Genomic DNA, 13063 nt, shown 5'->3' with positions numbered 1-13063 from the left:
GGCTACCGACCACTGACCGAAATGTGGCCAGTCTGAACTGAGATGAGCAAATTACACACCAAATTTCTAATATTCGGTATTTTTAAAAGAAAAAAAATGCCTTATTAATAATATTTTACACTGACTACATGTCAAAATAGTAACTTTTTAGCTATATTAGATTACATAAAATATATTAAAATTAATCTTGACTGGTTGTTTTCACTTTGAAATGATCTGATCATTTAAACCCTCTGGGTCTCAGTTTCCTAATCTCTCAAATGGACAAAATAATTGTCCTGCTTACCTTTCAGGGTTATTAGGAGGGTCAAATAATAAAATGTGAAAGTTTTTTTTGAAAAACTATACAATACCACTTCAAATGTGAAGTATCACTGTAAATCCTCTCACACAGATAATTAAAAGATTCTGGCCAATCTAGAAGCAAAATGATTTCCATATTTAATATATTATTCTTTTAAAAAAAAATCTGAGCCATGGTTCCACAAGCAATGATCACAACTGCCTCCTTCATTACTGAAGAGAGCAGTGCAGTGGCAGAGCACAACACTCCACTTGCTTTGCCTGTCAGGCACTGCTTGTCCCAACAACATGGTCCTGAAGCACACTTCAGTGGTTAAGACCTCAGGATCTAAAGCCTGACCGCCTACCTGGCTCTGCCACTTACACTGTGTGACCATGGTCAAGTGTGTTAACTTCTCTAAAGCTCAGTTTCAACACCCGCCTCAGAGTTGTAAGGTTAAAGTGATTTAACTCATATAAAAGCACTTAGGACAAAGCCTGACGTATAGAAAGCATCCAGCAGACATCAGCTGCTGCTGTGGCGCTGGTGGTTGCTATCTTCAGCCCTACCTGCCGGTGCTTTGTACCGGCTCTCACTGTTGGAAACAAGCTGACTCTACATTCATCCCGCGTCCAGGTCTTGTTTTTCTTTTTTTCTAATCATCTACAATGTCTTAACAGTGCCAAGTATTATAACCTGATATTAAGAATAAATAATTAATCCAGTTCAATTCACTGATTTTAAATGAGATACCTAGTGCTCAGAGAGCTTTCCTATGACTTAGCAATCACCACTCAGTCTAGAATCCAGATCTGTTGACTAAAATGGGTTTTAAAAAAGAGGAAAAGAGAAGTGTAAGGTGCAACAAGGGGCAAGACTGTAAGAGAACACCTAACTGCCCTTGATGAGAGCACAACTCAGGCCTGGTCATGTTACCACCAAGGTTACTGAGAAAATTTACTAATGAAGCTGCTGAATATGATCCTCAAAAATGGCAATAAAGCTGGAAGCTCTCTAAAACCTAGGTCTCATTTAAACTTGAATTTAGTATATTTAAGTCAATAACACCTATAAAAATCCCTTCAGCTCTTAACACAGTAACAGCAAAAAGTCCATGGATGTTGAAACATTCTCAACACCAAAAGATCCCAACTTGTATTGTTGGTTCCCCTTGGCCCTCAACCATTATATGCTTTCTAGGAACTACAACTGCATGCTTAAAGTAAAGGCTACACTAAACTATCCCTCTATAATTAACCTATTTCTCAATCTCCATTTTCCTCCTCGTTATATTTCCCTTAAGATTCCTTCAAGAAATTTCTTCTAAAAACAGAACCTGGAGAGAAATCCATGGTAACCTACTGCTACTACTGTCACCCCTCTCCTTTTTTTAAAGTATAGAACCTACATTTCCATGCTCTATCAAATTATTTTCTAAGCCCAAGAATCAGAAAATAACAACCCTGGTTCTTAGATATGAAACAGAAGAGAGTGTTATACATAATCTTTGATTAAAAGGCTTTTCAAAAAATTTTAAAAACAAAAGTCATGGGTCTCCATGTTAATTACAAATGTATTGGGGCTGAAATATAATAAAAATCACCGTTTTTAACGTGAAAAAGCTCTTTTAAAGAATCTAAATATTTAAATTAATATTTAAATGACAGGATAATAAAAACTATCATAATGAAAATACTGTTGAAGGCCTTGATGGTGTCTAATTGTTTTTATAGGAACTTATGTTATCTGGCTTTTTACTTAAAATAGAAAATAACCCATGGTGTTAATTTAAAAAAAAAAACCCACAGTGGCTACTGGGGACTATTAAATGTATGCATTTTCAGTATTCATGGCATAAGAACCTATTTTATGCCCTATTATAAAAATTATCACAATATATTATTTCCCAATTTTAAAGTTCACCTTTATATGACAAAAAACAAAGCAACGTATAAGCTAATGTTCTGCATGAAAAGGATAAAGTCATGGCACAGGGTTTTGGCAAAGCACCAGCTAGAGGAGAGAAATTTCAATTATACTCCTGGTTCTGTCACCATGATGAAACCAAGGTCAATCACTTAATTCATTCTAATGCTTAGGTTCCTTATATTAAAGATGAACAAATGTATTAGAACAGGTAATACCTGACCTTTTCAAAAATAAGAAAATATAAATTACATAAAATAGACTTTTTACTGTAGTGAGTTTATATGCCAACATTTATATAAATGGGCCTGCCCACCTGGCTCATGTAGATATCTGCCTGGATACACCTGCTGGCTCCTACTAGAGACAAAAAAAACAGTTCCAGGAAACCTGTCTTAAAAACCCTATGACTCACAATTCCTCATATGGGCTATAAAGAGTGCCATTTGGGGGTTTTCTTTTCTTTTCAAGAGCTATCTGGTAACACTCTAAGGAAATACCAGCTGTCCTCACTTCACCAACAGGTTGTATTCAAATTCAGTTGTAAGCTGATTATTTGAAATTTGGAGAACAGTCTAATTTACAGTAGTGGCCCAGCCTGCTAAACTTAACATTTATTAGAGGTATTAAACCTTCCTTTATATTGTGTTCATTGGGCAGATACTATTGATGTGTCTATGAGACACACAGGAATACCCTATCAGTGCCGAAGATCTGGCAAAAGAAGGAAAAACTTCTTATATCCATAAGCTTCTGATGATGGTTCTAGTAAGGACATGGTTGAGGTGAGAGACTGGAACCACGGGGTGAGACAGGAATGAAGTGGGCAACAGTAAGAAAAGCTGTCACTTCAGATTTGGTGAGAAGTCAAATGGCACAATAATCACCATTCATGTGTTAGAGGCTTATTTATAAGCTGCCTACACATAAGTGACCACCTATACTGACTTGGTGATTTAGAGATTTAATTTATACAAGAATGTAAAGATGTACTTGTAACAAGTAGAGCCATTGCTGTATATGTTACACTTTAAAATTATATTCACAAAAACACAATATTTAAAGATATCATTCAAGTGACCCCTTTCTTAAAATTTCTCAGTAAATAGAATAAATTCCAAACAAATACACTTATATATTGTCTTAGGCCTCTTCTCTAGCCATTTCACATACATTCTGACTTATCAGCTAATTCTTGAACTCCTTAGACACAGGGACCAACAGAGCCTAATTCAACACTCAGATGCTTGCCAAACTACTGAATCTACATAAAGTATACCCAAGCATCCTTTTCAATAAACCTCTTAAGTTTCTTAGAAGCTCTTTTCATTGGGCAAATGGCCTTTCACACCATGGAACAAGAGTCTGATAAGCCTTTACCCCTTTACCTTTACTCAGACTTACAGAGGACACAACTTTCTCATAAGAAATCCCGAGCAATGACCAACCAGACTGCAAAGACTGTCCTACATAAACAGCCTCTGACAGACGCCCAAGGCATCGGTCAATGCCAAACCATGAGAAGCCTACCAAAACCCTAACCATTTCATATACCTATGCATCCCTTCCCAGGCACCCCTAAGAGCAACCAAAAGGCAGGTGTCTAGGGCCACATCATCTCCTCTCATCTCATACTTAATTCTCCTTCCTAATACTTGCTGATGACACCCCTAGGCTCAGGACATGTAGAAATGAATTATTTATCATTTCCCCTTTCCTTGTATCCCCCAGCCTGATTAACTCCTCTCAAATGTAGTCACTCATCTGGAACCTGCGAATCAATGTAAGTTGACTCTCCCTCTATATCCTTTAAACAAAGTCTGGGGGTTACTTTAATAGTCCCTTCACCAGTATTTCACACTCTGGTATCTACCCCTTCTAATCCAATTCCACAATTTTCCAAGGTAAACATACTAAAATACAAATTTTTATGTCACTCTACTAAAACATTTTCAGCATTTTCCCCGAAGCCCTGAGAAAACCTCCTAGCCTTTCCTAGCTCAACTCTTCAGAGTTCTACCCTCAGTTCCCTCCCTTTCCCCCAAGCAAAACCCATCCTTTAACACGTACAGGCTACCATGTATTTCTGAGTTTTCACTGTTTGGAATCCTTTTCTATTCTGCTCCTTATTCACCTAATTTCAACTCTAAGGAAACTTCTCTGTTCCTCTGCCCCATCTCAGCCTGAGTTATGCACCTCTCTCTCCGTACTGCAACAGTTCCCCATAAATGCCTCACCTGCCACTTTTATAGCCTGTGTTTTCCCCTATTAAATAATGTGGACATAAGTATCTTGCTAGAGTCTACATTCAATTCCTAGCACAATGCCTGGCTCAAAAGAGGCATATATAAGAAATCAAAATAATTTTTCATTAGAATAGAGAATTGAAACAGTAATTTCACTAGGTCTTTTAGAACATTTTAATGTCTTGAAACCTTGACATAGTAGGAGATGAGTGCCCATTTAGTTAACTATTATCAGCTTTTAGTATTAACAATTTGGAAAATTTTTAATAATTACAGATTAAAAAAAATTTTTTAACTTACTTTGCATTTAGTTATAGTTTCCTATACTACATTAGCTAGTAAACAATAATGCCCTTGCAGTAAACAATGTCCTAGGTTTATTTTAAGGTTAATGTACACTGCAAACTTTAAAAATCAGCCCAGGTACTAAATAAAGGGGGAAAAAGAAACTGACACTTTACTTCCTATTATGTCTATTATGTTTTCCTTTAATACTCTATTTCTATATTACATATAATAACACTTAATTCAACCCTCATTTAACAAAACACAAGGAAACTAAGGCCCAGAGAGGCTAAATAAAATTTAAGGTCACACCATTCTATGTGCTATGTGGGAGAGTGAGATTTCAAATCCTCTCAACTTGGCTACAAATTCCATGCTCTTCCCACTTATAAAATGATATTATTATGAAACACCTAGGAATAGCTATTTGAAAGATAAAGATCTATAAAACGTAGTTACGTACTTACCTTTGAAAAACTATTGGCAAGATTAATAACTATGCATTAAATTGTACAAACTCAGCAAGTTACTTTGTATGCATATTCAAAGACATTAAATATTAAAATGAATCTCCATTAAAACTAAAACATTAAATCAAATAAATGCCTTAAAAATCTGTAAGAGTAATTTTCTTTTTAATTCTATGTTTAAACTGCTTAATATAAATAGTTTATACACATACTACCTTCTTTTGAGCAGCTTCCTTCTTTTTCTTGTCGTCTTTTTTCTTTTTCTTTTCTTCCATCAACTGTTCTTCTTCTTGCACTAAATCCCTGAACCACACAGTTGCAATTAACTTTCCCAAAATGTATTGAGAGATAAAAATAATGTTGCATACAGGTTCATTTTCACTTTTTCACTCTTATTAGAAGACATGGCAAATTATTATTTTATCATTCACTGAAAACACAACTTGCAACCTAACCCTAACTATATAGCCACTATATGGTACAATTCACTTTAATAAGCCACAAGTAGTACAACTTTTATCTCAATATCATATCAAGGAAGACAACCTAAAATTAGCAAATTTTACATTGGGAAACAAGCAATTTCCTCCAATCCTAGAATGTAAACTTCATTTAAGCTGGAGTTACCTTGCTACTGGCCCCAAGTATCAATTAGTAGCTAATGGCAACGCCTGAGACCTCCTCACAATCCCCTCTCACCTAGGTTTCTGGAAGCTACCTTTAGTTTTCCTTGCCCTAAATAGCTTTGTAAATATTTTTAGAACATAACTTAATAATCTTAATAATAAATAGGTGACTTGTATTTCAGCATTACAACAATTTCATATTCCACAAACATTACAAAGTATTCTATCAATTCTTAGGAAACAATAATGTACTCTTGTTTGTTTTGAGACGGAGTCTTGCTCTGTCACCCAGGCTGTAATGCAGTGGCGTGATCTCTGTTCACGGGAACTCCGTCTCCCGAGTTCAAGCGATTCTCCTGCCTCAGCCTCCCAAGTAGCTGGGACTTTACAGGCGCCTGCCACCATGCCTGGCTAATTTTTGTATTTTTAGTACAGACAGGGTTTCATCAAGTTGGCCAGGCTGGTCTCAAACTCCTGACCTCAACTGATTCGCCCACCTCGGCCTCCCAAAGTGTTGGGATTACAAGTGTGAGCCACCGCGCCTGACCTATTAATGTATTCTTCATATTAGTTTGTTTAAATTTTTAAAATCTCAAACAGTTAAAGTTGTCAACAGAACTTCTGGTTCAGGATTTCAAAGTGACAGACTGGGCAAATGTGTTTCAGGAGACAGGTTATTACCTTTCAGGGGAAAAGGTTATTACTTTTTTATTCTATTCAAAGCTGATAAGCAAAAGCAAAAGCCACCCCACCCAAGAATAAACACAAGAGCAGTCTGAAATGGATGTTTTAGGTACCATCCTTTCTGGTGGAGCTCTAGAGAGGTTCCAGAAGATCAGAGCAAGCAAGCATGAGGCAAAAAGACTGTCTAAGGAATAGAAAAGCCATAGCTACTCAACCCCTCCCACCCACTTTCCATTCAGATGCCTACACGGCCAACAGGTAGTAGCTGCTTCTAAATGCAGCCTAAAGCCAAATAAATACTCTCTAAAGAAACAAAACCTTCCACAGGAGTCTGTTAGGTGCTTGGATGGGTTTGGTTGCCCCAGAATAAAGCCCATCTTATTGGAGGCTGCTGCCACTCCCTCCATCACAGAGTAAAGTAAAGCCTGCCAATCAACACCCTTCACACAGATCAGCCTTCCCATTCATGGAAGGAGTCGACTGGGCAAAGAAACCTTTGCAAAGGTGGAAGAAATTCACTCCAGCTACCTATAGTCATCACCCTAAAGTCTAGACCCTAAACCTTCACTCATAATATCAACAACCAAAATCACCAGTCACCCAAAGAAAAGCATCACACAAAATGAAAATACCTAACTCTGCCCTGAGGAAGTTTTCCAGAGAGGACACTAAGAATATCAGGCAGACAAGGAGAGGTTTGGAGATATGAACTAGACATTTGGGAAGCTGCACATTATTTATCCAGGCTGGAATGCATATGGCAGTAGGGATGTCGAAGAAGATAAAAGGAGAAAGATAGGCAAGTGTCTAAGAAACTGGAAGGGGTTGCTACGGGTGCACTGCAATGAGATTAAACAAAATTTAAGTTGGCTTTGCTGATGGAACGGACTGAAAAGAGATGCAGACACTGAAAAATGAAATGAATGACATTATGCACAATTGATAAAAACTTAGTAAAGTACAGGACTACTAAAATCAGCTAAAAGGATAACTGGAAGAAGAGTATGATAACTGTTGCTATATTTCGCTGTCATTTTGTTACAAGCAGACTGTCATGTGGCTAATGGAGTAACATAACAGATTCCTGCCAACTGTGGCCGTGACTCACTCTCTTTTGAATTCCGTGTGCAGGAGGTAGTAAGACTGAACAAGCTCACTCACATTACAAACCCAGGGAAGGCAAGGAGCAAGACAGTCACAGCATATGAGAGCAGCAGAGTAAAATCAGTAAACAACGGCAACTAGATTACACCACTGTCATGTTACCTACCCCGAGACACGCAGAAGTCAAGATTAAAAGCTGATTACTAGCTCAAAATACTTAATCTTCTTCAGTCTCTTGTTTCTTCATGAAAAAACTGGGGACAAATGACCATACATGTCAATGTCTTAGTATTTTTATAAGAATTAGGACTGCTTACTTAGCACAAAGCTTATCTAGTAAGCACTCAATTGCCTAGTCATGAACCCAACTCACCAGTCCTCAGTGGCACCCAAAAGGTTGTCTTTACCCTACTTGTGTCAAAATATCACAGGTACTTGGGTACTTATTCAGAAACATCTAGCATCGCCGGGCGCGGTGGCTCAAGCCTGTAATCCCAGCACTTTGGGAGGCCGAGACGGGCGGATCACGAGTTCAGGAGATCGAGACCATCCTGGCTAACTCGGTGAAACCCCGTCTCTACTAAAATACAAAAAAAAATTAGCCGGGCGAGGTGGCGGGCGCCTGTACTCCCAGCTACTCGGGAGGCTGAGGCAGGAGAATGGCGTGAACCCGGGAGGCGGGGCTTGCAGTGAGCTGAGATCCGGCCACTGCACTCCAGCCTGGGCAACAGAGCTAGACTCCGTCTCAAAAAAAAAAAAAAAAGAAACATCTAGCATCTGCAGCATTTGTTCTTCATGTTCTGCTGTGAATTACAGACATGTCCTTTTCTGATCTTTTTTGTCACTATAATTTTACTCCATCTATTGGTCTCTATCCGGAGTATTTTGTCCTTTCTCAAACTTCATTTTCAAGACTTTCTGATGAGGTTACTAGCAAGTGTTTTCCTGGCCAAAAATATCCCCCTTAGTCCTTAAAAGATGTACCACACATTTCTTCTCGAGGAAATATCACAATATCAGATACTGTAAGCACAGAGGGGAGTAAGTTCTGTTCTTCAACACCATCATCACAGCCAACCAGTCATACCTTTTCCCATATCTCCTCCTTCAGAAAGCCAACTGAAAAAAAAAAAACAAAAAAACAAAAAAAACAAAACTTGTGCCCAAACACGTCAGCTTCCAGGAGTTAAATGTTCATAGAGACTCAATTAAGACATCTGACTATATCATTTACCACAACTATCAAGAGGAGTAAGGGCTGATGGATCTGAAAGGCCTAAGTGGGCCACTCTGTTTGATGCACCTGCCACCAAGACAACACTCCAATTAGCAATCATTCATGCCCTGAAGGCTACTTTGCAGGATACCTCACATCTGTAAGTTCTATGAATCTACCTCGTCTGTAAAAACCAGACTCCCCTTTTATCAGAACTTATGTCCTGCATCTCATGTATAAAGCCTTTGAGGTGGCTGCAAAAGTCAATGACACTGAGGGAACTTTCTAGGAAGATGGAAATGTTTTCTAACTTGATTGGAGTGGTAGTTACAAGGGTGTATACGTTTCTCAAATCATTCATCTATACACTCAACATTTAAATGTTACTGTATGTAAACTGTATTTTAAAGTTGATTTCATACATTGACTAGGGGAAATACAATATCTGGATCTGAAAAAACAGATCAAGATTAGGATGGTACATTACACACAACAAATCAAGCTAAGCTTCAAATTTTGCCCACATCTTCCAGTAGCCACTACAAATGATTTACTTGTACTGTTCAAGAATGCGTTTCTGGCCGGGTATGGTGACTCAGGCCTGTAATCCCAGCAGTCTGGGAGGCCAGGAGTTTGCGAACGGAATGGGCAACCTAGAGAGAGTCTGTCTCTATTTCAAGGGCCTATCAAGGCGGCAGGGTACACCTGGGGGTGAGAATGCCCCTTCCTATTCTTGTGCTTCCTGACACTTGCTGGTCAATTTTTCCCACATTCCCAGCACTGAATATCATTAAAATTAATCCCTTTTGAAGGGTACTCTTGTACACGCTATTGGAAGTATGTATGAACTAGCACTAAGCTTCTAGTGAGCAATTTGGAAGTATCTATTCACAACGAAATTTTAAATGTCACTATCTTATAATCCATCAATTCAAATCTAAGCCTCTGAAAAAGGAACTGTGCAAAGATAGACACTGCAGCATAAAATCATAACCAAAAACCAATCAATAGGGAAAAGTTAGATCATCCTGTAATCACACCAAGGAATATTACACAGTAATTTTAAAGTGGGGCAAAGGGTGGATTTCCATGGTGTACAGAACCAGCTCCCAATAGAAACCTCAAGCACTAAACTTATTTATTTACTTAAGAGATGAAGTCTCACTCTGTTGCCCCAAGCTGGAGTGAGGTGGTAAACTCCTGGGCTCAAGCAACCCTCCTACCTCGGCCTACCAAAGTACTGGGATTACAGGGGTGAGCCACTGTACTCAGCCAGGAAACATGATTTTTTTGTAGGAAAAAAATTTCTACAATTTTGTAGGAACAACTGAACACATTTGAAGAAAACAAGCAAATATTTGGTACAGGTTGTAAACAAGAGTAGTGAAAAAAGACAGGTGTAAGAGCTGTTTCAACTGTGGAAGGCTTTATGGAGCAGTAAGAAGTTGATTTGGCTCTTGCAAAAGAGGCAAGATTTTTTAGGAGCACAGAAAGGTGTGGGCACAAGTGAAGTATGGAGACTTGTCAGCATGACAACTGCAGGGACCAGCATTGACTGGAATTGAAAAAGGGAGGGAAAATGTTGGGTAAGAATAGACAATAAATTGGCAAAAACAGGGTGAGAAGACTGTTGCGAAAATCTAAGTGAATGTGTTCCCCAAACTACCACGGTGGCAGTGAAAAAAGAAAGCAAAGAATAAATCTGAGATAATTCAAAATATCCTAACAATTAGCTGGGGGTGGTGGTGCGTACCTGTAGTCTCAGCTACACGGGAAGCTGAGGCCCAAGAATCAACTGAGCCTAGGAGTTGGAAGCTGCAGTGAGCTATGATTGTGCCACTGCATGCCACCCTGGGCGACAGAGGGAGAAATGACAATAATGGGACAAGGGGTTAGGTGTCTCTATTTTGCTATAGGAGACAGAAAACAGAAGGCAACTTTCCTGAGGGCCTATCAGTCAGCAACACACCACAAGCCAGTCCATCCTCACACACAAGTCAGCCTATCCTCACACAGAAGCCAGCTCATCCTCAATAGAAGCCAGCCCATCCTCACACAGAAGCCAGCCCATCCTCACACAGACGCCAAATGTACGTTACAAGCTAGAAATAAAAATACACTTCACATCTTCTGCCAAAAAACATTGTTCTCCTACTTTCTCCCCTGCAGATCCCACCTTCTTCTATTTCCTTCCAGTCTTCCTCTTTTCCCATTTGATTGCCACCCCCCATTCCTTTTCTCATTTTTATCCTCCTACCTAAATTAATCACCAAAACCAGTCTAGCACTACACAACAGGAAGTCACTAGTAACCTTCAAAACTATAGAATTCACCAGACAGTAGAGATGAAAACTGAACTGGAGTAAAAATAGGTAAGGCAGTTGGAGATTTGGATCAGTTTTTCAAAAGCTTCAGCTGTAAAATGAACAGAATAGGATAAAATGAAGAAGTAAGGAAAAACTAATAGTTATCTGGAAGTGGAAAGGGGTCATCGTATCGAAGGGTGGGGAAAATGCTATTTACAATAACTGACAATTATCTGCAAATACAGTAGTTAAATAAAATGGATACATCCTTAAAATGGAATATTATGCAGCTGCAAAAGAAAGGTCTCCTCTACATCCAGATGTGAAAGGATCAGGAAGGCTTAAAGTTAACTGGAAAAACAAAACAAAATCTAAGGCTCAGTGTGCTATCTTTTTGTGTTGGGAGGGATACTAATATATATATTTACATGTCCTTGTATGTACATAAAGAAATTCTGGAGATGTATACATATACAAATTAACAAAAAATATATATTTGTGACAGAGTATGACGAGAAAAGAGGACAAGAGACAGAGTGGCAGCAATGTTGTATATTTCTTAGCTTAGATTTAGCTGGCACGTCTTCCCCTTAGGAACGAACGAGAATAGCATACAAACAGACAGCAGTAAGGATCCAGATGACAGTATGGATCTCAAAAAGCGGGAAGTTGCGCTTGAAAGGGGCTTCTACTAACACCATAATTTGAGCAATAAATTATGTTAACAAAAAATTACAAACAACTGAATAAAATAAGAACCCATGGGTCCATACTGATATGAATGAATGACTGAGTTAGCGAATGGGGAGAAGTACCAAATCTTACAGTAAAATATCAACTAATGTAAGAAGAATGGTTGACTTTAAAAATCACTATTTGGCCCTACTGATTAAGGCAAGCACATTGACGAGAAACAAGACATGTACGTACTCTCACTAAAGTATCTCCCAACAATAGTGTTATTAATTACAAGGGGAAAAATACTAACTTAACAGAGATGAAACCTGACAGAGACCACCTTACCCAAGCAGCTGAAGTTAACCATCACCAATAATGGGATAAAAGGATATCAGGCAGCTCCTGACATGATGTACTGAGAACACCCATCAGTTCTGCACTATTCCTGCCAAAACAGCATAACCTGATCAGGTCATAAGGAAATATCAGACAAATACAGACTGAGTGACATTCTACAAAGTAACTAGCCTGTATTCTTTAAAAATATCAAGGTCCTGAAGAACAGAAACTAAGAAACTTCCAGAATGCAGGACACTAAACAAACATGAAAACTAAATGCTACTTGTGATCTTGGATTGAAGACCTGACCAGGAAAAAATAAATTTTGTTTGGCTCTAAAGGGAATTATTGAGACAACTGGCAAAATTTGAGTAAGATCTGTAGATCTGCTATTAAGACTGTGCCAATGTTACCGTGCCCATTTTCATAATGGTACTGTAGTTACCAAGAAAATAACTTTGACTAAGTGTTTAGGAGTAAAGAGGTATCATGTCTGTAAGTTACTCTTAAATGGTAAAAATTAGTATGTATAAAAAACAGAGGGAATAAAGTAAATGTGATTAAATGTTAATATGTGAGAATTAAGGGTTAAGGATATTCAGAAGTTCTTTGTTCTATTCTTGCATTTCTCTACATCTGAAATTAATTCAAAATAAAAAGCTCTGCAGGGCACAGTGGCTCATGCCTGCAATTCTAGCACTTTGGGAGGCCAAGGCAGATTGCTTGGGCCCAGGAGTTCAAGACCAGCCTGGGCAACATGGCAAAATCCTCTCTCTACAAATATAAAAAAATTAAGTGGGTGTGGTGGTGCATGCCTGTAGTCCCAACTACTCAAGAGGATGAGGCAGGAAGATCATTTGAGCCTGGGAAGCAGAGGTTGCACAGTGAGTTAAGATCATT

General features: G+C 38.5%; 1 protein-coding gene across 23 annotated transcripts in view; it reads right to left on the bottom strand.

Moving 5' to 3' along the window:
- TNRC6A (trinucleotide repeat containing adaptor 6A) overlaps positions 1–13063 on the bottom strand; it is a 214654-nt gene that overhangs the window by 74802 nt on the left and 126789 nt on the right. For 15 of the 23 annotated variants that reach the window (XM_077986567.1, XM_077986579.1, XM_015125813.3 and 12 more), the window contains exon 3: positions 5426–5513. In XM_077986567.1, coding sequence (XP_077842693.1) covers positions 5426–5513 — 88 coding nt within the window. Of the gene's footprint in view, positions 1–5393; positions 5514–13063 lie in introns of all 23 variants that reach the window. The other 8 variants (XM_077986566.1, XM_077986568.1, XM_077986571.1 and 5 more) reach the window with 2 other exon arrangements.

This window comes from Macaca mulatta, chromosome 20 (genome assembly GCF_049350105.2).
Source record: "Macaca mulatta isolate MMU2019108-1 chromosome 20, T2T-MMU8v2.0, whole genome shotgun sequence".
Taxonomy (NCBI): Eukaryota; Metazoa; Chordata; class Mammalia; order Primates; family Cercopithecidae; genus Macaca; species Macaca mulatta.
Note: the sequence above shows the minus strand (reverse complement) of the source record. Positions and strands in the feature narration are given on the sequence as shown.